The sequence below is a fragment of the Pleurodeles waltl genome, chromosome 4_1 (assembly GCF_031143425.1).
Source record: "Pleurodeles waltl isolate 20211129_DDA chromosome 4_1, aPleWal1.hap1.20221129, whole genome shotgun sequence".
Taxonomy (NCBI): Eukaryota; Metazoa; Chordata; class Amphibia; order Caudata; family Salamandridae; genus Pleurodeles; species Pleurodeles waltl.
This window is the reverse complement of record NC_090442.1, coordinates 716,824,590-716,848,132: the sequence shown is the minus strand read 5'-3', so window position 1 is coordinate 716,848,132 and position 23,543 is coordinate 716,824,590. Positions and strand designations below refer to the sequence as shown.

Below are 23,543 nucleotides of genomic sequence, written 5' to 3'. Positions count from 1 at the left end.
AATGGCATGATCAACTCTGTTAATGCTACTATGATTGGTATTGCTTGGAAATCATCTTCTGAAGATCTTGGAAAATAGGTTCCTAGATTTACAGATTTATTGATTCTTCACTTTTGCCTAACCTAATACACAGCATTTAGAAATTCAGCTTTTATGGTGTTTGTGATGGCACGTGAACATGGATATTTTTATTCAGATTTACAGATTTGCTGGGATGTCTTACTTTTGCACAGGTTGAGGCAGAATACTTAAAATGTCCAATCATGGAAGTTAAGAATTATGTAACAAATAGCAGGTTTCTAGATGAGGAGAATGAATAACAGTTGAAAGCAAAGCTGGCCAACACCTGTTAGGCAACCGATATAGGGTATGCATTATATTTGTACCACTAATTCATAAATCCAACAGGCATACCATCAAGGTAAGTCAAACAGGAAGGTAGCATTAGTTGATAGCAGCAACAAACAAACCATTGGAGTGACTTTTGAAAAGTACTTGAAACTTCATTCTACCTCCAGTATGATTAGTGGTTCAGTCAGTTTCAAACTCTGAATAACTTACTGATTCTCCCAAGATTTACCGCCAGTGCCATGAGGACAAGATTCTTCAATGTTTGAAGGACAGGGAAACTCCATTAAACCGAGAAGAAGTTTATTAAGGTAGTCAAAACATGCACCTGGCTGTGAGGAGTGGGAGATCACATTTTAAAATGATGAAACTGGATGAATTCCATTTTTTAACTGCAGGATGCATACAGCAGCAGAGGAAAAGGGTAGATCCTTTGGAAGGTAACCACCAACTGTCTGCTGGTGGCTGCCAATAAATCTTTGTCAATTCTGCCAAACCAGATAATATCCTCAAGTCTAAAGCAGGCAGCAGGAGAGTCATGTGTTTAGACTGGTATCTTGCTTGCACAGGCTCAGGACAGATGCAACTTGTATTGTGGAAAAAAGCTGAAAGCTGGTGGTAGAGGGCGGTGATAACCTTAGAAATGGAAGGGGCACAGCAAGAGGTCATAATCTGACAGATGTCCTCAAATTAATTTGCAAAGAATGTCACACTTTCCAAAATAATCTTCGTTGCTGGCCTTTGGGGGTCTTGAAACCAACAGAAGGTAGTACAGTCCATTTGTTTTGACAGTCTATAAGTTATCGTATTGATAACCTCGAAGATGGATTCACCTCAGCTCCAAATGTAGGTGGCAAACAAGCTATAATTTATGTTGCATAAACTTATGATTTGCCCTTAAATGTAATGGGCTAGTGGAATCACAGTGTATCTGAGAAAAGCAATCCAAAGTCAAAGTGCCCTCAAGTGAGTGAACCTGCACACATTTCTAATTAGTCACAAGAACAAACAGATCTACGCCTGCAGTGGCTCCCAGGAAAATTGTTAGTTTGAGTCAGCAGCACACATTTATGTTGCCAGACTGAGTTTAAAGTAACTAGAGTAGACAACATGTTAGAGTTGGACATACCTAAGTATATTGAACTGTTAAGAGTGCATGAAAAGGTGCTACTTCATGGCTAAATGGGACAGCTCCAGGCTGCAACAGCAAAGGTCAAAATTAAATTATAACAGCTTGTTGCAAGGAGTTTTTGTAGTAGTTTGGGAGGAAGAAGGAGGTTGGCTTCATCTACGAAATCAGCAGGAAGAGAGCAAGCTTGAGTAACACATTTCTCTACGTCTCTTTTAGCTGATTCTGGGGAGCCTGGTGCTAGGGACGAAGCTGTTGAGACATATAAGCACTGTGTCAAGTGGATGTCCCCGCTTACAATGGATGAATTTGTTGGTGCTCTTCATGTGTAATGGTGTATAACCCCATAGACTCTACAATTTTTTTTAAGTCTGACCCTCTGCTCGCTGTGTTTCACTGGTTTATCTCCTGTTTGATGGGAATGACCTGCCTGATTCCTTCAACCGTATTTAAGACAAACTACCACAGACAATATCAATTTCATCAATTGTTTAACCTTCTGTGCTTCGGACAAAACTGATTGCCAGAGCAAGCATCCGATTTCATTTTCCACACAAAAATAGGATTTTATGCCTTGTAAACTGTCCTTATACTATTGATTTCCCTTCTTTATATCTTCTCAAGGTCTTACAATTTCCTAGCATGTGTCCCAGAAGACTTGTCAAGTTTAACACCGAAAGTGCAGTTGCAGATTACACCAAATGTGATACTATATTTGGTTCTAGAATCATGCATTATCCATTCTTTCTCACCTTCAATTATGATCCTGCACTGAGTTCATTTCTTTGATCCTGATTCTGTACCACAAATACATTACATTTCCCTCTACAGCCTTCATCATTCTCATTATCCTTGGTCATATAAGCAACCTTGTTCTTTCTTCCCTTTTTTTTCTTAAACACCCTGCATAGCGCCTTATCTTCGACTGGCCTTAGATGAGGAGATTACATGGGTGGGCAACATCAAAAACGGCCTGATGACTGCAAAAATCTGGCTCCTTTGGCAACCACAGAAATGCAATCACATAGCTTATTTTAGCAATTCCTTCATTTTCTACTAAGACAATAGTGGGTTATTCCCACGTACCAAATAGAACCTTATCATAAGAGGGGACAGGTTGGAAGTTGCATCATCTTATGTGTAATCATGGCTTTTTCACATCAGTTTCCTGGCTTGTGAAGTTTAAAACCTTTTATGAGGAAAGCCCAAGAACCGGTAACAGCAGCATATAAGGTACAAGCAGTGGTGACTGCTAATTACAATGCTACACTGTGTGGGGAAGGTGGAGAAAGTGTAGGCAAAGGAAAACAGGTATTAAAACTGATTTTGATATTTCCATTTTCACCCTGCTATAATTGGATTTATGTGGATTTATTTTGAATGAGGCTGGAACCCTGTGTTGGAAAAAGGGACGCAATCGCCACTATGGGACACAATAATTTAAAAATGTATCCTGGTCAGTCTTCGGGAATGTCATGCCCTTGGATGAAATTAAGAAAGGTATGTGGTTAAAGTATGGGAGATTATGGGAGGAGCACTTAAACAGAGCTTTGCTTCGCTCAGGAAAACATTGTCCAAGTGTAAAAAAAGATGATATCCCAACCCCAGCAGATTTTCTGGATATAACCACTGTATAGGATGTTGTGCCTTCTCCCTTAGTGTCTCTAAGTGAGGTTGAATCTCTCTTTTTGTGAGGTGATATGCAGCGAAACAATGTTTGATGTACTTCCGTAAAATAATAGTTCGGCTAACAGTAGGGTTTGTGAGGGCCACTTATGTGAAATGAATCTGCCTAGGAAATGGCATCATGTAGTTTTTTATGCTGGGCATAAAGATTAGAGGTGTGAATGGCTAAGACATTGTTAAAAAGTCATTTTTATACTGAAAGGCTGGTATCGGTTACTTACAATTGTGCAAGATTTAGAAATAGTAGAGAAAGCAGCAAAAGTGTTAGTGTGAGCACTAAGGATAAAGAGACTGTTGATTTTATTAGTCAGGAAATAGTAGAAGGAAGAAGGGTATTTACAGCAATTAAGAGCGCTGATGCAGATAATTATACAGACTGAAGCAACCATGGGTGTGACAGGGGCTCTGAAATAAATGATTGGGCTGTCACCCGAACACTGCTGGTATTGATCTAGGTAATTTATTTTATTACAAACTGATATAGAACACTTTATCTTTTACCTCTAGACAACAGTATTCGCACACACTCGCTTTTTTACAATTCTGTGTGTTATGAATTTATGAATTAATAACATGACTGAAATTGGAGATTCTACATAGCGAGGTGTGATTTTACTGGATTCTTACATTTATGGTTAACTTAAGTAACATTTTGAAGCAGAGTTTCAAAAGAAGTAAATGTTCATTAGACTGAATCTTAGTATATATACTCATACAATTTTTACTGCAAAATATGCCATGTTTGTATGACATCTGACGAGATTATTGCAAATAAATGCAAAGATTTACCGAAAATCATAGGAAGGTACAGAGACCCGTTAGAAAGATGCAGAATATATAGACTGAATAGTGGATTTATGCTCTAAGAAGGAGCCAGTTGCCAAGGAATGTTTGCACCACCACCACTCTGGTACTGCAAAAAAAATTCCATAGTATTCTTTTCGATGGGTCTACCCTTAGCAAGAAATGATGCATACGCCTAAATCAGTGAGCAATACTGGAGGGCTACAGAACAAAACAAAATCAATCTGTTCCTCAGTGGGAGATGAATGAAAAGGAAGTAGAGACAAAAGGAAAGTTAGAACTTCAGTCAAACCCTTTTCTGAAGACAAAGAACAACGCAGACAAAGCAGTCTTCCACCTCGTCATTAAGTTATCTACAGATTCAAGTGCATATACGCTACGCAAGTGAAAGCAGGTGGATTTTCTAGTAGTAGTCTAGTAGAAGTCTCAAACTATCCTTAACTAAAGGAACCTACCTACTATCCTCATGAAGAATGGAATATGGGTTGTGAAATAGCAAGACTCAATGCAGAACGCGGACACTGACACCTCAAGTATGAAGACAAAGAACAAGCATTGGAAAAGACAATAAATCTGGGTTTAATGGACTAAAGCATGCAACATTGGCACCCAGGAAGAAATCACATACAAGGGAGACAACTGGAGCAAATGGAGAGAGATATAGCTGTAAACGGTCTGTCTTGCAGTTCAATGAGATGAGAGTGGAGGTGGAAAGGAAGACCCAAACCACCAATAGCATTTGTTAAGATTCAAATATTCCACTGGGCTGAGCTAAGACTGCATTGACAAGGTCTTAAGCCAAACACTAAATTGTGGTATCCATTCCCCGGAGTGCTAAAGGGATGCCTTGTCATAGAAGGGCATCAACATACATTATAACCTATATATAATAAATGGAAATATGTGACAGAGGGAGGTAAAGACAGGCAAAAGTTAAACAAGAAAAGTTAGTAATACGTAACGTACAAAAACAAGGAAATCTCACACAATTCCAGAGGCATCAAGCCGTTTCAGATCTGCGGGTTATATTTGAGATACTTTACATGCATGCAGATTAGGGGTGCTGAACTACGCAGCTAATCAATCTGTAAACTCTGCTACAGTTAATCTGACCCATTAATGTTTGGTGATTGGTTCTGCAGAGTCAAAGGGAATTCTGGCATATTAGTAGCGTACAACTTTAGTAAACATGTACACTATGACACAGATGTCACTAAAACAAAGGACATTTGAAATCCATTTGAGAGAAAGGAGAATGTAGTGGGCCTGATGCAAAATAGAAGGGGAAAGGCATTTCCATTTACTGTTATAGAAACCCTTAATGCTTACCAGATTCCACATCTATGACCATCTGATGTCCACCTCTCATCCCCGGTCTGCTGTCTTCTCCATCACCTAGAGCTCAAAAATGAAAACAAGAAAAAATGCACTGAAGTAGTTTATTCGCTAGAGCACAGAAACAAATCAAAAGGCTGCAATGGCACCAGATAAAAACTGTGGCCTGATAATCGAATTGAACAGAGTCCGACAAATCTGACAGGCTTCACAATGCTGTAGTGAGGTTTTATAGCTATGAACATGGTAAGACACAAAATAGTATTTCTGTGTAGTTATTTCAGAGATAAAGTATCGTTAGTGCTAGCCTAGCTGTTCGGTGAAGCCCGAAATTACCATCTATTTTACAATCAAAGCACAACTTAAATACTCCCTCCACGGTAAATCAAAAGCCAGAATTCTTAATCTTTTTCTTCTCTTATTTCATTCATGAATTTATGTTTTTCAAGATGTATACTTATTTGCAATTGTTTTGTTTTATTAAGTTTTAAAAACAGTTGACACTCGTGACATTACATGATGGATCCTTTACATACCATCATGTAATTAACCTAAGTGCCCTACGAGGCTAAAACTTATTTTTTGTTTCAGAATAAAAAAAGTAAGTTTTTTGCTTCTTGAATGTTTCTTGTGTTACCATTAAGATCTAACATGTCGCACATTTTCTTAGGGTGGGGTAGTGTCCAAAGGGTACACCAAGTTTCTAGCAAATTCTTCCCAATGATTGACATCATGTAATTTTGACTGGATTCATATGTATCTCTGCTGTGGTCCGTTCATGAACGTCCCTGATCCAATCAGCTGTTTTGGGTGCTTTACATGACAAGCAATGAAGGGCCATAAGAATCCTGGCCTACATCAATGCCACTTGTGGAATCTTAAGCTTACTGCTCAGTGTCTATGCCCATTCAGCACTCCTCCAGTGCCGTTGTCATATCATCATATCACAATATTGCCTACCTACATTCTTGATCTGCAATATCTTTCTCACAGTTTTTCTTCTATTTACTTTTTGCAGGTATTCTAGTGTGAGGAATGGCTGGCCTTAATGCAGTTTACAGCCTAGTCAACAGACTTTAGATCTACACAGCCATTAGCTATATATCCAAGGTCTGTAAGGTCAGTGGAATATGTATGATCGTCCTGCATGTGTTCTGTGTTGCTTTTGGCTATTTTTGGAATAGCTAAACTTGATTTGGCTCCAATCTGCACCTACGCTGCACTTTACTAAGCCAATAAGCAATTCGTTTTTGAAAAGATCTTCCATAAGTTTACAAACACATCTTTTCCATACTGACAAATCCATGTCATCCGCAGCATGATTACGGCAGTGTTCAAAACGGCGCTTGAGGAATGAAAAGTGCACTCGCCTCGACTTTTCTCATCACCTTCCCCAGACGCTCTGTGCAATTTTATTCAGGTGAGGGTGTCTAATTTTTAGGTATGACTTCTGGAAAAGATGCTGAATAACTCAACCGCCTTCTGCTGCGTCAGATTGGGAGACTGATCCTGAGCAAACCACCCAGTGATGTGTGGTAGGTGCGCTGCTCAGTAGTGCCCTTCCAAAACTGGCACTTGCAGTCCTCCCTCCTCGTATCTACAGTGCAGTGTCTTACGCTTAACTCGGTTTCTACTTCTCCCCCAGATCAAGACAAAGCACACAGGAAGATGTGTAAATGCTGAAAAATAGGTTCCAAGGGCAGGTACATTCCACATTGAAACAGATATAGGCATCTTGTGGCGGGGAGGGGGAATAAAAGTTAGACTTTACTATGCTTCCCACCAATTGCAGTGGCAGTGCTTACCAAAACATTAGTGATGTTTGTATACACATTATTATCTTATCTGTGTTGAGGTTATTCCATCGAGCCGGTGCGCGGGTAACACATGCCTAAATAGCTCTTTTCCAAAGGATGTGCTAGGTTCAGCAATGTATCCTGCACCTGTGATCTTCGTAACTTCAAAGTGAATAACAACGATTTGTCTTTACTGATTCTCAAGCCACCAATGCTCCCTTCGCTCTGGAGAAACAGGCAAGTGTGTTTTCCCGTTTCAGGTGGGGCAGCATTGTAAAAACCTAGAGCCGATTCACCAATCTATTAAAGCCTCTTTACCCAAGTCACAGCTCTGTGATAATCTGAATGTGTAGGGCAAATCACAATGTTTAGGATGCTTTACATCAGGAACTCCCAGCACACTAGCATAAACCGTTAATAAACATGCACATCATATCTCAGATGCTGCTTTATTAGACTTTAAAGAGTGATGGCATGTAAAACAATTAGAATTTTTAGCAGAGCATCCTCAATCCTCCCCTTTCAGGAAAGAGAAAGATGCACCTCACCAAGGAACACTCTCTCTTTGAAGTAGCACTTCCTACATTTCTAGCATGTAACTTCAAAAAGCAACTCCTCTACCTGTATCCAACTGAAGAACTGTACAGTACTCACTTGATTTAAACCAAGTGCTCTTCAATGACATATTTCTAAATGATATGGGAATCACCTGAACTTGGTAACAATGGATGAGTAGGTTCCACTGTTGTCTAAGGTAGAATTCATAACATAATGTGCGTAAAGTACTTTGGAAGAAGGTGTAAGTACAAGTAAGTAGTCAACGTACTTCTATGGTATAAACGCTTCCATGCAGCCGGTGAAATGCTCGTCAGCAACCTGAACATCTATGACAAAGCTTTAGACATTACCATGTCACCCAAGAATGGGACACCAAATCAGACAGGGGCCTAACCAGCCCAAATCCTGATTCTATACGCACAATTACTTAACCACCGTTGCTTCTCGTCTGGTTCTGTACTACTACTACCTCGTACAACCATCAGACCAAAGCTTTGTACCCCAATTTGCAGGATTTGCAGTAAAATATACCAAGGCAAAGTGAATGCTCTGGCTGCAGTGATCTTACCTTTCGTGCTTTTAGGGATGATCTGACTCCACCGAGGCTTGTACTCCTGCTGACTGATATATTGATTGAACAAGCCATCTACAAAACAAAAATACTTTTGATTAGAATGCTGATCTGCTGGTTAGTGTTTGTCTGATACAAGCAAGGATGATAATCACACGTACGGTCCATTATTTTATCATGAAGGCACTCCAGAGCACTTAGGGCCAGATGTAGCAAAGGTTTTTACCCATTCTGTGTCTATGGGAAAATGTGTTTGTACATAAGGCCCTTACTGTCAGACTGTCAACCCAGTTCTCAAATAGAAGCCAGGTGAACAGTAAAAAAAAAAAAAAGAAAAAAAAAAAAAAAGAAAGGCGCATTACTTGGATGCTCACTTGGCAGAAAACCTAGGAAGCCGGCGCACCCTTTTTTGGGCCGAAGAATAACAAAAACAAATCATGAAAGTGATAGGAGCCTGCAATGGGCAAAGCAAGGCGGTACTGAAATAAATGCATGGTAGTTTATCAATTGGGTATAACACAGGTAAAATGCACACTCCTTGTTCCTACTTTTACAGCCCATCTTCCCCTGAATGTTTTATCCCACTTTTTTGTGTGGCCAAAGATTTCAACAATGCTCAAAAATATAATTAAGAATCAAAAGACATAGGAAATGAGAGGAAAAACGATAGACAGATTGGGGAGAATTAGAACGCTATGTTTCGTATTCAAATTTCATGGCAAAAGAAGAACTAGTATGCAAATTGCTTAAGACGTTAAAATGCTGTACATTCATGGTCCAGTTTCCTTGGTAGCATAATAAATATGTAGCATACAAGTGCACGAGACAATACAATCTTAGTAGATCTGGTGGCATGCATCTCTAAAGAATTCAGCAGTAAAGCAATTCTTAGCAGCGGCCTGGAGTTTAATAAGGTGTCTGCACCCGTCCAACAGCAGAACAGCAGTCAAATGCCCTACAAATCAAATTCAAATGTCAGAAAGAAGCTCAAAACTGACAACCTCAAGACTCTTTACAGCAGATAGGCTGATTTCTCACCCCTTTTACTAGTTCCGCCAATTCCCTCTGTACCTTGTCCATGGATCACTGCTGGAGCATGCCCCCCATGCATAGAGCCATATTGCTAGCCAGCTAAACCTTATGAATTCCCCAAAATACTTGCATTCAAAACAAGACACACACACACACACACACACACACACACAGATTTTGGTCGTATTATGTTCTGAGACACAGTACCATTTGAGCTGGGGGAAAGCTTTGGAAATTAAAACTCCTGATTCAGTTTCAAATTCAAACTTCTTCAATCTAATATGTGGCACTACATCATCCAACTGTCAGTGTTCTTCTCCAAAAATATCAGAACACTGTTGAAGGAAACTGGTTATTTATGTAGTGTACCAATGTATGGGGACATTATGCAAATAGCCCATGGCGACCTTTATTGGCTGACAGGGATTAAAATAATAACCCTAAAAGCTCTCTTTTGTAGCAGTCTGGGCGAGCATCTGGGCTTATCAGAGGACAGTGTAATGCATTTATTGTACACACAGAGCCTATAAGCGAGACACACTCTAAGAAATCTGACACCAATTAAAAAATAGAGCATGGTTTTTAAAATTAATTTAGACACCAAGCTCACTGTAATCTGGGAAGTACTTTTAGTAATTTTTCAAAACGTAGAAAATGCACTGTAATGTATCTTTAAAGCGGTACTGTTATCCAATGGGGGAAAGAGATGTACTGCATTCAGGCACTTAACAATGGCTTACAGGACCAGTCTTCAGGAGTTAAGGTGTATATGAGGCAAGGTCTGAGTTCTCTTTGGGAGGCACTGGGGTGTCCTGGTGTGGAGGTGCGTTACAACGTTGAGTGCCTCAAACTTTAATGTGAAATGGTCCTGGGACAAAAAGGCTGCAGGTGGGGACTGGTTGACCAGTTCGGCTGAACCCAAAGGGGGGCTCAGGTCTTGGGCACGCAGGGACACCGTTGGTCCACTCGAACTAGGGCTGTGGGACTCGCGTGCTGTGGTGCTTTGAGGTGTCGCATCACACTGCTGAAGATCCTAGCGGTTCTTGATTCCTGCAGACAGAGGCTACAGGTGCGAGTGGGGGGCCAGTCTGGCTAAACTGAAGGGTGGGCTCAGCTCCAGAGGGTCTCAGGACTCCGTGGGCACCATCACCTCCCTCGGACTTGGGCTGTGGGTTTTGAGTGGAGTGGTACTTTAAGGCATCTGGTCTCAGTGGTCAGAGACTTACTTTGGGTCTTGGTGACCTGGTTAGGAGGGGAAACAGGGCAGTGGGGCCACTTTCCTGACTGCCCTTGTGGATCTGCTTAGGTGCTGTTGGAATCCAGATTGGACCACCAACAAGCCTTGGATGCTGCAAGGGGTTCAGCTCCCCAGGTATAGGTGCTCGGAGCCTCCTGGAGGGGTTCAGTGACGTGGCGGAGCTGACCTCCTGGGCCTGAAACAATCTTCTTCTGACTTGTCATTCCCTCGGAGGGCCCAGTGGCCAATGGGAAAGAGTATCAGACTTTGCAAACTGTGTCAGCAGATGCAAGAAAGCAGCTACTCTGCTCGAAGGGAGATCTTTCCTAATTCTTGGGGTGCTGGGCCAAGGTTTTTTGGGAGGGTGTCCAGCTCTGGGCAAAGTCAGCCCAGTGATGATCGAAGTGAAAGCAGCCTGGCGGGGCTTTGTTGCAATCGTTGGTGCAGATCTTCAGTTCTCGCTCTCTGCAGTCCATCTTCCTCGGCTACTAGTAGTCATGTTTTGACTTGAACTGCTTTCCTGGTGTGGGGTGGCCCCCTACATTTAGGGACGTTAAGGGGAGTGAAGTGTGGCAGCCAAAGGGCTACATACCCTTGGAGCCAATACACCCCTAAATGACCACGTCCAGTGGGGAGCGGGCATCACCCTGTCCCAGAGTGCCTAATTCCATCACACAAGATAGTGTTCACTTCAGGCTGCCAACCTTAGGGGTGTTCCCCACCTGCACAACACGCCTTCTATCTAACTTCTCGCCTGTCCTAGTGCCTAATGTGCCTCAGAGCAGGGCGTTGCCGCTCCTAGGGCTTGGGGATGCTAGGTTCGCATATGAAAGAGGGCAGGGACTTGACCTTGGTATGCAGATTCACTAGCCATCCTGCTGGCGGAGGTGATAACACCTCCTGCCAGGGAAGGCATTGTTTCTGGCCTCCTGAGAGCAGGCCTCTCACCTTCAGGGGTCAGAAACTTGTCTGTGATGGCAGGCTGGTCGATACCAGTCAGCCAGCACACTAGAGGGCTAGTAGGTTTCAGGGGGCGCCTCTAAGGTGCCCCCTAGGTGGATGTCATAATAAATCCAATACTGGCATCAGTACTGACTTATTCAGAGGAGCTGTTTGATATCAAACACCAATAGTTACTGTGCATCTGTCATGTAGCTGGGTCACTTGTGATGGGCAGTGTCCGATACATGTTCTAAGATTGCTGTCCAGTCACTTTTAATATCTAGTAATAGGACTAGACATCACTGGGTTATATCTGTTCAGGCAGATATGCCCTCGCATGTATTATAAAGCATCCTGCCTTAGTGCTCTTTAAGCCTGCTGTAGGGGTGACTTACATAGAATACATGCAGTAACGTTGAGTGTGTCATTTTGTGTTTTCATTTAGGGCTGGCGTCCTGGCATGCAGTCTGCGATGGCAGGCTGTGCACAATTTGTGTATGGGTCCCTTAGGGTGGTTTAAGGTATGCTATAGCCAGTAGGGACCATCTTTTAGATCCTATACCCTAGGTACAAGGGATACAATTTACTATGGACTTACAGGGTTTCTTTACAGGGGTGCTAAAGTCATTTGCCAATAGAGTCACCATTAGACATATCTTGTATTTAGGGAAAGAGCACTTGCACTGAGGTCTGGTTAGCAGGCATCAGTGCACTGTCAGAGTTGAAAACCAGCATCTAGCAGTTCTAAAGGGGGCAAAAGGTGGGGGGACATCTGCAAATAAGTCCAGTTTCCTACAAGTGTGTCAAACAGTATTAGGCTTCAGATCTTAGAGCTCTGGATAGTTGTTTTTTTGCAACCCTCTACTTCTAGTAGCAGAGCTGTTGTTAAAACTGCTCTGCGAGTAATAAAGAGGTAATCCACAGTCAACAATAACAACAGTGGCGGGAGAGTGCATATTCAGCTTTATTTGTGGGTAAAGGCAATAATTTACTTAACCTGATGGCAGTAGAGCACGTACATCAATTGACACACGCAAGATAATTATCTCACTTGTGTAAGGGAGGCATATTCAGTGACACCTAGACAAGGACGGAATCACCAAAGCTTTACTAAGGTAACACCTGTACTTTTACGTTTTCCATGGCCTGGGCATGGAAGATGTGACCTCTGTGTAATCAACTGTCTAGACAAGATAGTGTCTCTAATATTGGTTTATGGGTAAAATGCAATAACAGTTTTAAAGCGCTGTTATAGAAGAACGTAACATCATAATAAACTCCAAGATCAATTCCAGCCTAATTTATGTGTATGCATTTTTAATGAGTTAGCGGTTTGAAGTCCTGGTTGGCGATAAAAGAAATGAAATACATAAATATGAGTTTATAAATGCCTGTGACGTGGCTGATGCATACCCTCCTATTTTAATAACTTCTATTCAGCCTCCAGTATTATTGGTCAGAGTACTGGCGGACTGCATAGCCAAATCAGCAAGAATCGAAAGGTCAGCCTGCTGTTGTTCACCTTTATCAGACTAAACAGATACAACAAGTTAAGCTGGGTTTCCTACAGTCCAAACTCTAAACCATAACTTGTGGAGTCACTAGGAACACACCACTAGACTATCTTCAACATTTACTTGGCCCAAATAGCACACGAAAACTGATAATCACAGTATCAGAATCCAAAGGTGCGGAGATGCTGCAAAACTTCATCTCAACCTATGTGAGGAATTAAAACATGGGTAGCAATTAGTAATTTGAGGGAAACACATCTAAGTCTGGATAACTCAGAACTGACCCTGCCTGAAAGGTGCCAAGACAGAAATCTTGCTTCAGGACTACGGCAATCCTACACTACATCTCTGGGTATCATGCCACCTCCGGCCCAGAAAATACAAAAATGAGAACGCAGTGTGATGAAGACCCCTCTTTAAAGCCTCAAGTTAATCAAGCACTCAAAAATACATTCATCTTTTTCACTTCTTATGAGTCCAGTCTTGCTGGATAGCATTTATGTCAATGCAGTTGTGTTTTGTAAATGTGTGCACTGGTGCACTGCCATGGCTAGGAACGTGATCCACATATTTTTTTTTTTTTACACAGCTGAATGTGCTTTTGTGCTATTTTTATTTGGATTGTCTGGACTATCAATCTGGCAATGGTGCCCTTAGTGACTGTCAGTCCCCTGTTGCTAGGTGTAAAAGACACACAAAACTGTTTCCATTTCCTGTATTCGTTTGTGTCCTGTAAGTAATATATGACCTCCACATCAAGTTTGTGAGGGACTCTTTCAGTCTATGGCTTTGGGTGTTAGAAGAAAGGTGGTGGTTGTATGGCTTAGTTCACATGACAACATCATATGACCTTCGGTAAGAACTGATTGTTTGTACTCATAACTACTCTGATCTTATGTATTTGTATGTAGGGTTCCTGCACTCTGAGATCTTGTACTTTGCTGACTCTTGCAGGGATGTAATGGCAATCAGAAAGGTAATAGTAATTGTTCGAAATTTGAGTCCCATCTTGTGCATGTGCTATAACGGTCGTTTAACAGCTGTGTTAATTCTAGATTAAGATTCCACATTCGAGGGGGAGTAGACACCTTTGAAGAACCTTTTTATGAATACCATTGTAAAGTGACATTTTCCTCAGAGTGCCCCGGGAGTCAGCCACTATAGCGGCCAGGTGGACTTTGATGGATTTGTATGCTAGGCCATCGTCCATTAGGCACTGCCCCTTTGTCCGCTCATGTGTAATATTTCTTTCTTACACCAGTGGATGAACCTCACCCAATGCATAGCATTTGCGGGTCATGCCCTTTCTGGCTTGCCTGAGTATTTCTATACATCTTGGCAGAAGACCCAGGTGCCAAACTTAAGTATTCAGAAGCCAAGCTGCTAGGCTGGCTGGTTGCAGGTGGCATTCTTGTACCCCTTGATTGATGAGTAGATTCCGACAAGGAGGTATCTTTATTATTTTGCTCAGTGCCATCTCTACCGAGTCAGAGAACCATGTTTGTCTGGCTCATTTCGGAGTGATTAGTTTAACTGAAATATGTATCTGTCTCCACCAGCTTATCACAACAAGTATTGGTGGAAGAGTGTATGACAAGTCTTTTGACAGCGTGGGATGTTTGATTTGGGAACCTGGATGAGTAGCTTTGTCATTTTGCAAAATCGTGTGTTGGGAACAGGTGTATGTCTGGTGTGCTCCATTCTAGGTAAATTGTCTGAGTTAGTTCATGGTTTAAGCTCCATTTGTGTTCTCCTCCTTGTCAGCTAAGTCTGTTTGCCTCTTAAGTTTGTTTACCTGGCAGGAGTATCACTAGCAGTATTAATTATTGCTATACAGCCCATCTACACATGAAAACTCAATATGAACACAATTGTAATGCAATTGAATCTATCAGTTCTAGCATTGTTTGATTGAGTCTGCCTTCATCAGCCAAACATCTGCGTACAGGTGCGTATGTAATCCTTGCCACCATAAATGTGCTGCCATCATAATAAGGCATTTTGTGAACATTCTTGATGTTACCTTCCTCACAACTGTAATTGGCTTCCTACCACAAACCAGAGATATTTTAGGTGGTTCTTGTTCATAGGAATATGGAACTAGGAGTTTTTAAAATACATATTGTCCATGCAGTCTCTTCTATGCAGTTGTAAGATGACGTCCCATAGAGTTATCATTTTAAATCTTTCTGACTTGACAGGCTTGTTGATGAATCTTAAGTCCAAAAGTCAAGTACACTTTTGATATTAGGAGGAAAATGGAATAAATCTAAGGAACATGTTCTTCCTGTGGTACACTTTCTATTACCTGCTTCTTTAGAAGATCTTAGAAGATCCTGAGCTTCCTGTTGCAACAGTCTGAGGTGTTTTTTAGCATCCTCTCATTTTTGGTTCAATTTTGAGGAGTATTTTTTCCACTGTGAACAAAACCTCAAAGGCTGCATCCTACAGTGTTAAGTGTTGAGGGTGATTTGAATATAGGTTATTTGTTAGAGGTGCCAGGTCCCTCATGGACAGGCCCCTGCCAATTGCTTTGACCCTAAGGAGTGTCTACCTTCTTCACCAAGCTGCTACTGAGGGCTTGTAACTGATTTTCTGACTAACTTGTTTTTGTTGCTGTTGAAAGTCATGCAATCTTATTGAGCTAAAGGTGCCCAGTGTACCTCTCTTGAAGAAACCTCTAACTTGAAATGTCAGACAGCTTTCGGGGGCACAGGGCAGACAGTAGCTATGGGACCACAAACAAGGTGTGGCTTGAGTAGTTTGCTTCAAGGGCCATATAATGCCGCCATTTTCTGCCCTGCACCAGAGCACAAGGGGTTTGTGTGCTTCTTTTTGATACCACAAGAGCATACATTAGCTTACAATATCTCAGAATTTATTAATGTTTTTCTGACACCAGAGATTGGAAATACAAAGTGGCAAATTACTGCCTTGTGTTTCCAAACTCTGCCACCAAACATCCATTACCTAGGAAATATTAACAGATAATGAAGGCGTTCGAGATACCAAAACAAGCGCACAGATCCCTTCTGCATAGGCGCAGCAAAGAAACCAGCATAGTGATACGGTCCATGGTAATCTGCAAACTAGGCCAAGAACACCTTTTCTTCACTTGACTATTAATCGATTTACAGTAAATGTAGGAAAGTGCCTCTTTTAACAAGGACGCCCCCCACACGTTTTGCCTGGTTTCTGGATCAATTTCAACTAAAAGTGTCAGATATTTTTCCATAACCCTGCAAAGTCTTTTCCCAATTGGCACACCTTCAGCTACCACTATAAGTCCCTAGTAAATGGTACCCCCGGTACCTAGGGCATGGGATTCTAAAGGAAGGCCCCCTGAGTGCAACAACATGAATGGTGCCGCCCTCAGGGACCCCCTCACCAAGTGCACAAAGAGCTGCTTTCGCAGGCTGCGTGTCTTTGGTGCAGAACTGAAATGAAAACACAACATGGCACACAGCCTGTGTGCCCTGTCCCCTTACCACTGCATGCAATATATATAGGTCACCCCTCTAGCAGGCTTTCCAGCCTTAAAGGCAGGCAGGGTGCATTATATTACATGTGAGGGCATACCTGCATGAGCAGATATGCCTCTTCTATGTTTTTGTCAATTCTCAGACATAGTAAATGAACAGTGAAGCCATTTTAAGTACATGTCCTGGACACTGGTCATTACAAGTTCCCCACCTACATGATGACTTCACAGAAAATAGGGATAGTTGATATCAAACATTTTGTATTAATAAACCTTCACTGAATCCAGTGATGGATTTATTAATACATGCACTCAGATGGCACCTTGGAGGTGCCTTGTGAAATCCTAGCAACTCCTAGTGTGGGCACTGACTGGTCGAAACCAGTACAACCACCTTAGACAGAGTTCAATCCCTGAGGTGAGAGCCAGTGCTCTTGAGGGAACAGAACAAAGGACCGCTCTGGGCAGATGTGTGACCTCCTCTCCCAGGCAGGATAGACATTCGAAGGCGGGGAGCTTCAAAGGCCTTGCTGCCTTTGAAATGCAACCCAGGCCTCTCCAAATGGTGAAGGAGGCCGAACCCCAGTTCCCGACCTCACTTTTGGCAGCAGGACTAGCGGGAAAATTAGGTAAATTAGGATGAGTCCTCCCAGTCCTACCCCTTGGTGAAGTAGACACTACTTTTTAAATCCCTCCATCTTGTGTGCAAGGAATTAGGCCAATAGGGTTAGGGCTATGCCAATTCAAAAAGGAAGTGGTCATAGGTAGGGTATGGTCACTCTAAAGGTGAGTAGCCCATTTGCTACCACCTGGCACTCCCTGTAACAACCCTAAATTCAGTTTTCAGGTTGCACCCCTGAACCCTAGAATCATATTTCTGTTGACCTAAGAAAAGCCGGACAACACAAAAGTTGCCCAGAAGAGAAGACTGAAGACAGCATCTGACTTGGCCCCAGCCCTAAGGGCCTGTCTGCAGCCTTCAAAGACGACTTGTCCTGCAGCGCAGCGACTTCCAAAGCCTTGGAAGGACTGCCTGCCTTCGATAAAGACCAAAAACTCCAGTGGACAGAGGACCTGTCCAAAGGAAACCATCTCTAAAGAAGAAGTTGTCTCCCTAAGGAACCGCAAAACCGCCACCTGGAACCACCTTTGCACCCGACGCCCGTGGCCTGAGTCCATGTGGCCCACCAATCCAATGAAGATTCGCTTCGGACCACAAGTCCACTGTGGGCTGACCCGTGCCGGACTCCACAACAACATCTGCAGGCTAAATCGGAGGACTCCCCCTGACTGCGACCTGCCCAGTAAGCTGTTTCTGACATCAAAAGATACCCCTGCACGCAGAGCCCCTGAGCCTTGGGGAGCAGGACCGTCAGTGTCCCTATCTCTATTTACCTGAGCAGCTGTGGGTTAACATCAGCCGCCCCCCTGGCCAGGGTCTGCAGCCTGTTTCTGAAACGGATCTGCTCGACTGAATAACACTGGGCGCACAATGCTGTGTTGGCACTCTGCAACCGGCCGCCCCTGTGCCGCTGCCTTGTGCACCCACCCCCGACCAACCTCTGACACTGCTTGTACTTACCTGGTGGCAGCGAGTCTTCATTTCCTACAGTCTCCATTGATTAACATTGGGCACCGACTCTGACTTTGACCCCTGCACCCAGTCGTCCCCGTACCGCTATGGATGTATCTCTTCTATGGGGTCACATGAGAATTACCTTGAAATATCTTCTAAGTGTAGTTTCCCATTGGGAGCAGATAGAGGTGTGGAGTTTGGGGGCTCTCAACTCTCAAGTTAACAATACATCTTTTGGTGAAGTTGTTTTTGAATTGTAAGTTTGAAAATGCCACTTTTACAAAGTAGGCATTTTCGTGCTTAACCATTCTGTGCCTCTACCTGTCTGCTGAATACACTTCTGGGTCAGGATGACAGTTGGACTATTTGTGTATTCACTCTAGACAGTCATACAAATGGAGTAGAGGTGCACCCTGCATACTCTGATGGGTCTTCCTGGATTAGAGTGGTGGGAGGAGCTGACACCTGCACCTGAATAAGGCTGTGCCTATCCTTCCACAAAGCAGTCTCCAACCCCCTGGAGTGTGTCGGGGGCCAAGGCAGGGAAAGGCAGAGTGTTGGCACAACAAAGACTTCCCTTTGAAGTTTGCTTACTTCAAAGACAGAAATGGTATTAGTATCTGACCTCTGACCCACATAGTTGGAACACTTCTTGACTGAGAACTTTCTGCCAGGAAGAAGAGCTGGATGCTATAGAAGGGATTGGCACTCTGCCTGCTGCTTTGTTGTGCTGGCCTGCTGCTTTTGTCCTGGGAAAGAAAAGACTGGACTTTGCTTTCTACATCCTGCTTTCCAAGGTTCCCCAAGGGATTAAACTGAGCTTCCCTCTCCCTCTTGTTAAGAAGTCTCAGGGACATCAAAGACTTCACCTGCCAGTGTCTGGACTCTTCTGCTAAGATTCCTGACTTGCCAGGTTGTGACAAATCCAGTCCCTGGGACCTTGGAAGCATAACCGCAAGGACAAAATGCACGCACCAACGTATTGCTGCTGCAGAATCGACGCAGCATCTGTTTCAGCGCAGCTCCATCAACACAGCATATTTGCCATGCATTGTCCCTGGTGCATCAATTTCTCATCGACCCCACATCGCATTAAGGAACAGTCTGCATGTCCAGAAATCAATGCATCCCCTCTCCTGCGAGGAAAGAATTAACGCACCATCCCTCCCCAGTCAGCATGGAACAGACGCATTGCCTCTCCTGTGAGGAAAGAATCAACGCATCACCTCCCCTGCGCATTGATCTGCTATTCGGCGCCTCACCTCCCCTGCGTCCCCTATCGTCTTTGTTTCTGACGCATCCTAGGTACTTTTGTGCTAAAAAGAGACAACCACTCATTCCTATGGATTAAGCCTCATTTAAACTTTTAAAATGTGATATTCTGGTCTTGTTTTATTCAGCTAAATATTGGCTATTATTCTGAACTGGTGAGGAGTCCTTTTGCAGTGTTTTCACAACTCCTCATCCCTGTTGAGGCCAACGGATGCCATTGTTCACAGCCTAATAATATAATGGGATTCCAATTGCCTCAACGTTTTTACTCGGTATCACCCTCTCTCATACCGATACCGATTGACCTGACTGATGCAAAAAAATAAAAATAAAATATATATATATATATATATATATATATATATATATATATATATATATATATATATATATATATATATGGAAAATGTCACTTACCCAGTGTACATCTGTTACATCTGTTCGTGGCATGAGACACTGCAGATTCACATGCTGTGCATTATCCTGCCATCTAATGTTGGGCTTGGAGTGTTACAAGTTGTTTTTCTTCGAAGAAGTCTTTTCGAGTCACGAGACCGAGGAACTCCTCCCCTTTCGGCTCCATTGCGCATGGGCGTCGACTCCATCTTTGATTGTTTTTCCCGCAGAGGGTGAGGTAGGAGTTGTGTATATAGTAAAGGTGCCCATGCAATGGAGTAAGTATGTATGTACATAATGTGTCTAAAAGTGATATATATTTACACATTTAAAAATGTACAAGTTTTATCAACATATAATATATAATTTTCATTAACTTATAACGGCTACAGGCTCCCGGGGAGACGGGAGGGCGCATGTGAATCTGTAGCATCTCATGCCACGAACAGATGTACACTGGGTAAGTGACATTTTCCGTTCGATGGCATGTGTAGCTGCAGATACACATGCTGTGGATAGACTAGTAAGCAGTTATCTCTCCAAAAGCGGTGGCTTAGCCTGTAGGAGTTGAAGTTGTTTGAAATAATGTTCGTAATACTGCCTGTCCTACTGTGGCTTGTTGTGTTGTTAACACATCTACACAGTAATGTTTTGTGACTGTATGAGGCGTAGACCATGTGGTTGCCTTACAGATTTCTGCCATAGGTATATTTCCTAGAAAGGCCATTGTGGTGCCTTTCTTTCTAGTGGAGTGTGCCTTTGTTGTAATAGGCAGGTCTCTCTTTGCTTTAACATAGCAAGTTTGAATACATTTCACTATCCATCTGCTAATGCCTTGTTTGGATATTTGATTTCCTGCATGAGGTTTTTGGAAGACTACAAACAATTGTTTTGTCTTGCGAAATTGTTTTGTCCTGTCAATGTAATACATTAGTGCCCTTTTGATGTCTAATGTATGTAAAGCTCTTTCGGCTACCGAGTTTGGTTGTGGAAAAAAGACTGGGAGTTCCACTGTTTGGTTTAGGTGGAATGGTGATATAACTATTGGTAAAAATTTGGGATTTGTGCGTAGAACCACTTAATGTTTGTGTATTTGTATAAAGGGTTCTTGTATAGTAAATGCTTGTATTTCACTTACTCTTCTAAGAGATGTGATCGCTATTAGGAAGGCTACTTTCCAGGTTAAGTATTGCATCTCACAAGAGTGCATGGGTTCAAATGGTGGACCCATGAGTCGTGTTAATACAATATTGAGGTTCCATGAGGGAACTGGTGATGATTCTCTTTAGACCTTCCATAAATGCTTTGATGACTGGGATTCTAAAGAGTGATGTTGAATGTGTAATCTGCAGATAGGCAGATATTGCTGTGAGATGTATTTTAATGGAGGAAAAAGCTAGCTTTGATTTTTGTAAGTGTAATAAATAGCTTACAATGTTTTTTGCAGACGCATGTAGTGGTTGAATTTGATTATTATGGCAGTAATAAACAAATCTTTTCCATTTATTTGCGTAACAATGTCTTGTAGTAGGTTTCCTAGCTTGTTTAATGACCTCCATACATTATTGTGTAAGGTCTACATGTCCAAATTCTAAGACTTCAGGAGCCAGATTGCTAGACTGAGCGATGCTGGATTCGGGTGTCTGATCTGTTGTTTGTGTTGAGTTAACAGATCTGGTCTGTTTGGTAGTCTGATATGAGGTTCTACTGACAGATCTAGTAGTGTTGTGTACCATGGTTGGCGAGCCCAAGTTGGTGCTATTAGTATTAGTTTGAGTTTGTTTTGACTCAATTTGTTTACCAGATACTGAAGGAGTGGGAGAGGGGGAAAACCGTAAGCAAATATCCCTGACCAACTCATCCATAACGCATTGCCCATGGAGTGAGGGTGTGGATACCTGGACGCAAAGTTTTGGCATTTTGCGTTTTCTTTTGTTGCGAATAGGTCTATTTGTGGTGTTCCCCAGCTTCGAAAGTAAGTTTGTAGTATCTGGGGATTAATTTCCCATTCGTGGGTTTGTTGGTGATCTCGACTGAGACTGTCGGCTAACTGGTTTTGAATTCCTGGGATGTACTGTGCTATTAAGCGAATGTGATTGTGAATCGCCCAACGCCAAATCTTTTGTGCTAAAAGACACAGCTGTGATGAGTGTGTCCCTCCCTGTTTGTTCAGGTAATACATTGTAGTCATGTTGTCTGTTTTGACAAGAATGTGTTTGTGGGCTAGTAACGGTTGAAATGCTTTCAATGCTAGAAACACTGCTAGCAGTTCTAGATGATTTATATGAAATTGGCTTTGTTGAGCATCCCATTGTCCCTGTATGCTGTGTTGGTTGAGGTGTGCTCCCCACCCTACCATGGATGCATCTGTTGTGATCACGGATTGAGGCACAGGGTCTTGGAATGGCCGCCCTTGGTTTAAATTTATAGGATTCCACCATTGAAGCGAGGAGTGTGTTTGGCGGTCTATCAACACTAGATCTTGAAGTTGACCCCGTGCTTGTGTCCATTGTGTTGCTAGGCACTGTTGTAAGGGCTGCATGTGTAGTCTTGCGTTTGGGACAATAGCTATGCATGAAGACATCATGCCTAGAAGTTTCATCACAAACCTCACTTGATAGTGTTGGTTTGGGTGCATGTTTAGTATTACATTTTGGAATGCTTGTACCCTTTGTGGACATGGAGTGGCAATCCCCTTCTGTGTGTTGATTGTTGCTCCTAAGTATTGTTGTATTTGACACGGTTGTAGATGTGATTTTTGGTAGTTTATAGAGAACCCTAGCTTGTGAAGGGTTTCTATGACGTATTTTGTGTGTAGGAGACATTGTTGCTGAGTGCTGGTTTTTATTAACCAATCGTCTAAGTAAGGGAATACGTGCATGTGCTGTCTCCTGATGTGAGCAGCTACTACTGCTAGGCATTTTGTGAATACTCTTGGTGCTGTTGTTATCCAGAACGGTAACACTTTGAATTGGTAATGTACGCCTTGGAATACAAACCTTAAGTATTTCCTGTGGGAAGGATGTATGGGTATGTGGAAGTAAGCGTCCTTGAGATCTAATGTTGACATGTACTCCTGTTGTTTGAGCAAGGGAATCACGTCTTGAAGTGTCACCATGTGAAAGTGATCTTATTTGATGTAAAGATTTAGTGTTCTGAGGTCTAATATAGGTCTCAGTGTTTTGTCCTTTTTTGGAATTAGGAAATACAGGGAGTAAACACCTGTTCCTTTTTGATGGTTGGGTACTAATTCTATTGCTTCTTTTTGTAACAATGTTTGGACTTCTACTTGTAACAGATCCAAGTGCTGTTCGGACATGTTGGGTGCTTTTGGAGGCACATTTGGTGGTAATTGTAGGAATTCTATGCAATTACCAAGTTGGATAATGGCTAGGACCCACGAGTCCGTAGTTATGTCTTGCCAATTTTGGTAATAATCTGTGAGTCTCTCCCCCACAGGTGTTGTGTTTTGGGGGTTTGTGACGTTGGAGTCACTGTTTAGTTTGTGGGGTTTTTGAGCTTTGGAATTTCCCTCTTGGTTTAGGGAACTTTCCACCCCTATATTGTCCCCGAAAACCTACTCTTTGATATTGGCTCTGGTATGTGGGTCTGGCCTGTGAGGTGGAAGGTACTGTGGTTTGGGCCCGAAACCCCCCTCTAAAGTGTGGCTTCCTAAAAGTGCCTCTGCTTTGTGGGGAGTAGAGCGTGCCCATGGCTTTGGCCGTGTCAGTGTCTTTCTTTAGTTTGTCTAGCTGTATCCACCTCCGGCCCAAACAATTGTTGTCCGTTGAAAGGCATATTCAGCAGAGCCTGCTGGATCTCTGGCTTAAATCCGGAGGTGCGTAGCCACGCGTGTCTCCGAATGG

General features: G+C 42.6%; 1 protein-coding gene across 2 annotated transcripts in view; it reads right to left on the bottom strand.

Annotated features, from left to right (window-relative positions):
• MKLN1 (muskelin 1) overlaps positions 1-23,543 on the bottom strand; it is a 568,922-nt gene that overhangs the window by 286,616 nt on the left and 258,763 nt on the right. The window contains exons 7-8 of one of the 2 annotated variants that reach the window (XM_069229308.1): positions 8,225-8,302; positions 5,297-5,368 (exon numbers count right to left, since the gene is read on the bottom strand). In XM_069229308.1, the coding sequence (XP_069085409.1) occupies positions 5,297-5,368; positions 8,225-8,302 (150 nt within the window). The remainder of the gene's footprint in view (positions 1-5,296; positions 5,369-8,224; positions 8,303-23,543) is intronic. The other variant, XM_069229309.1, reaches the window with a different exon arrangement.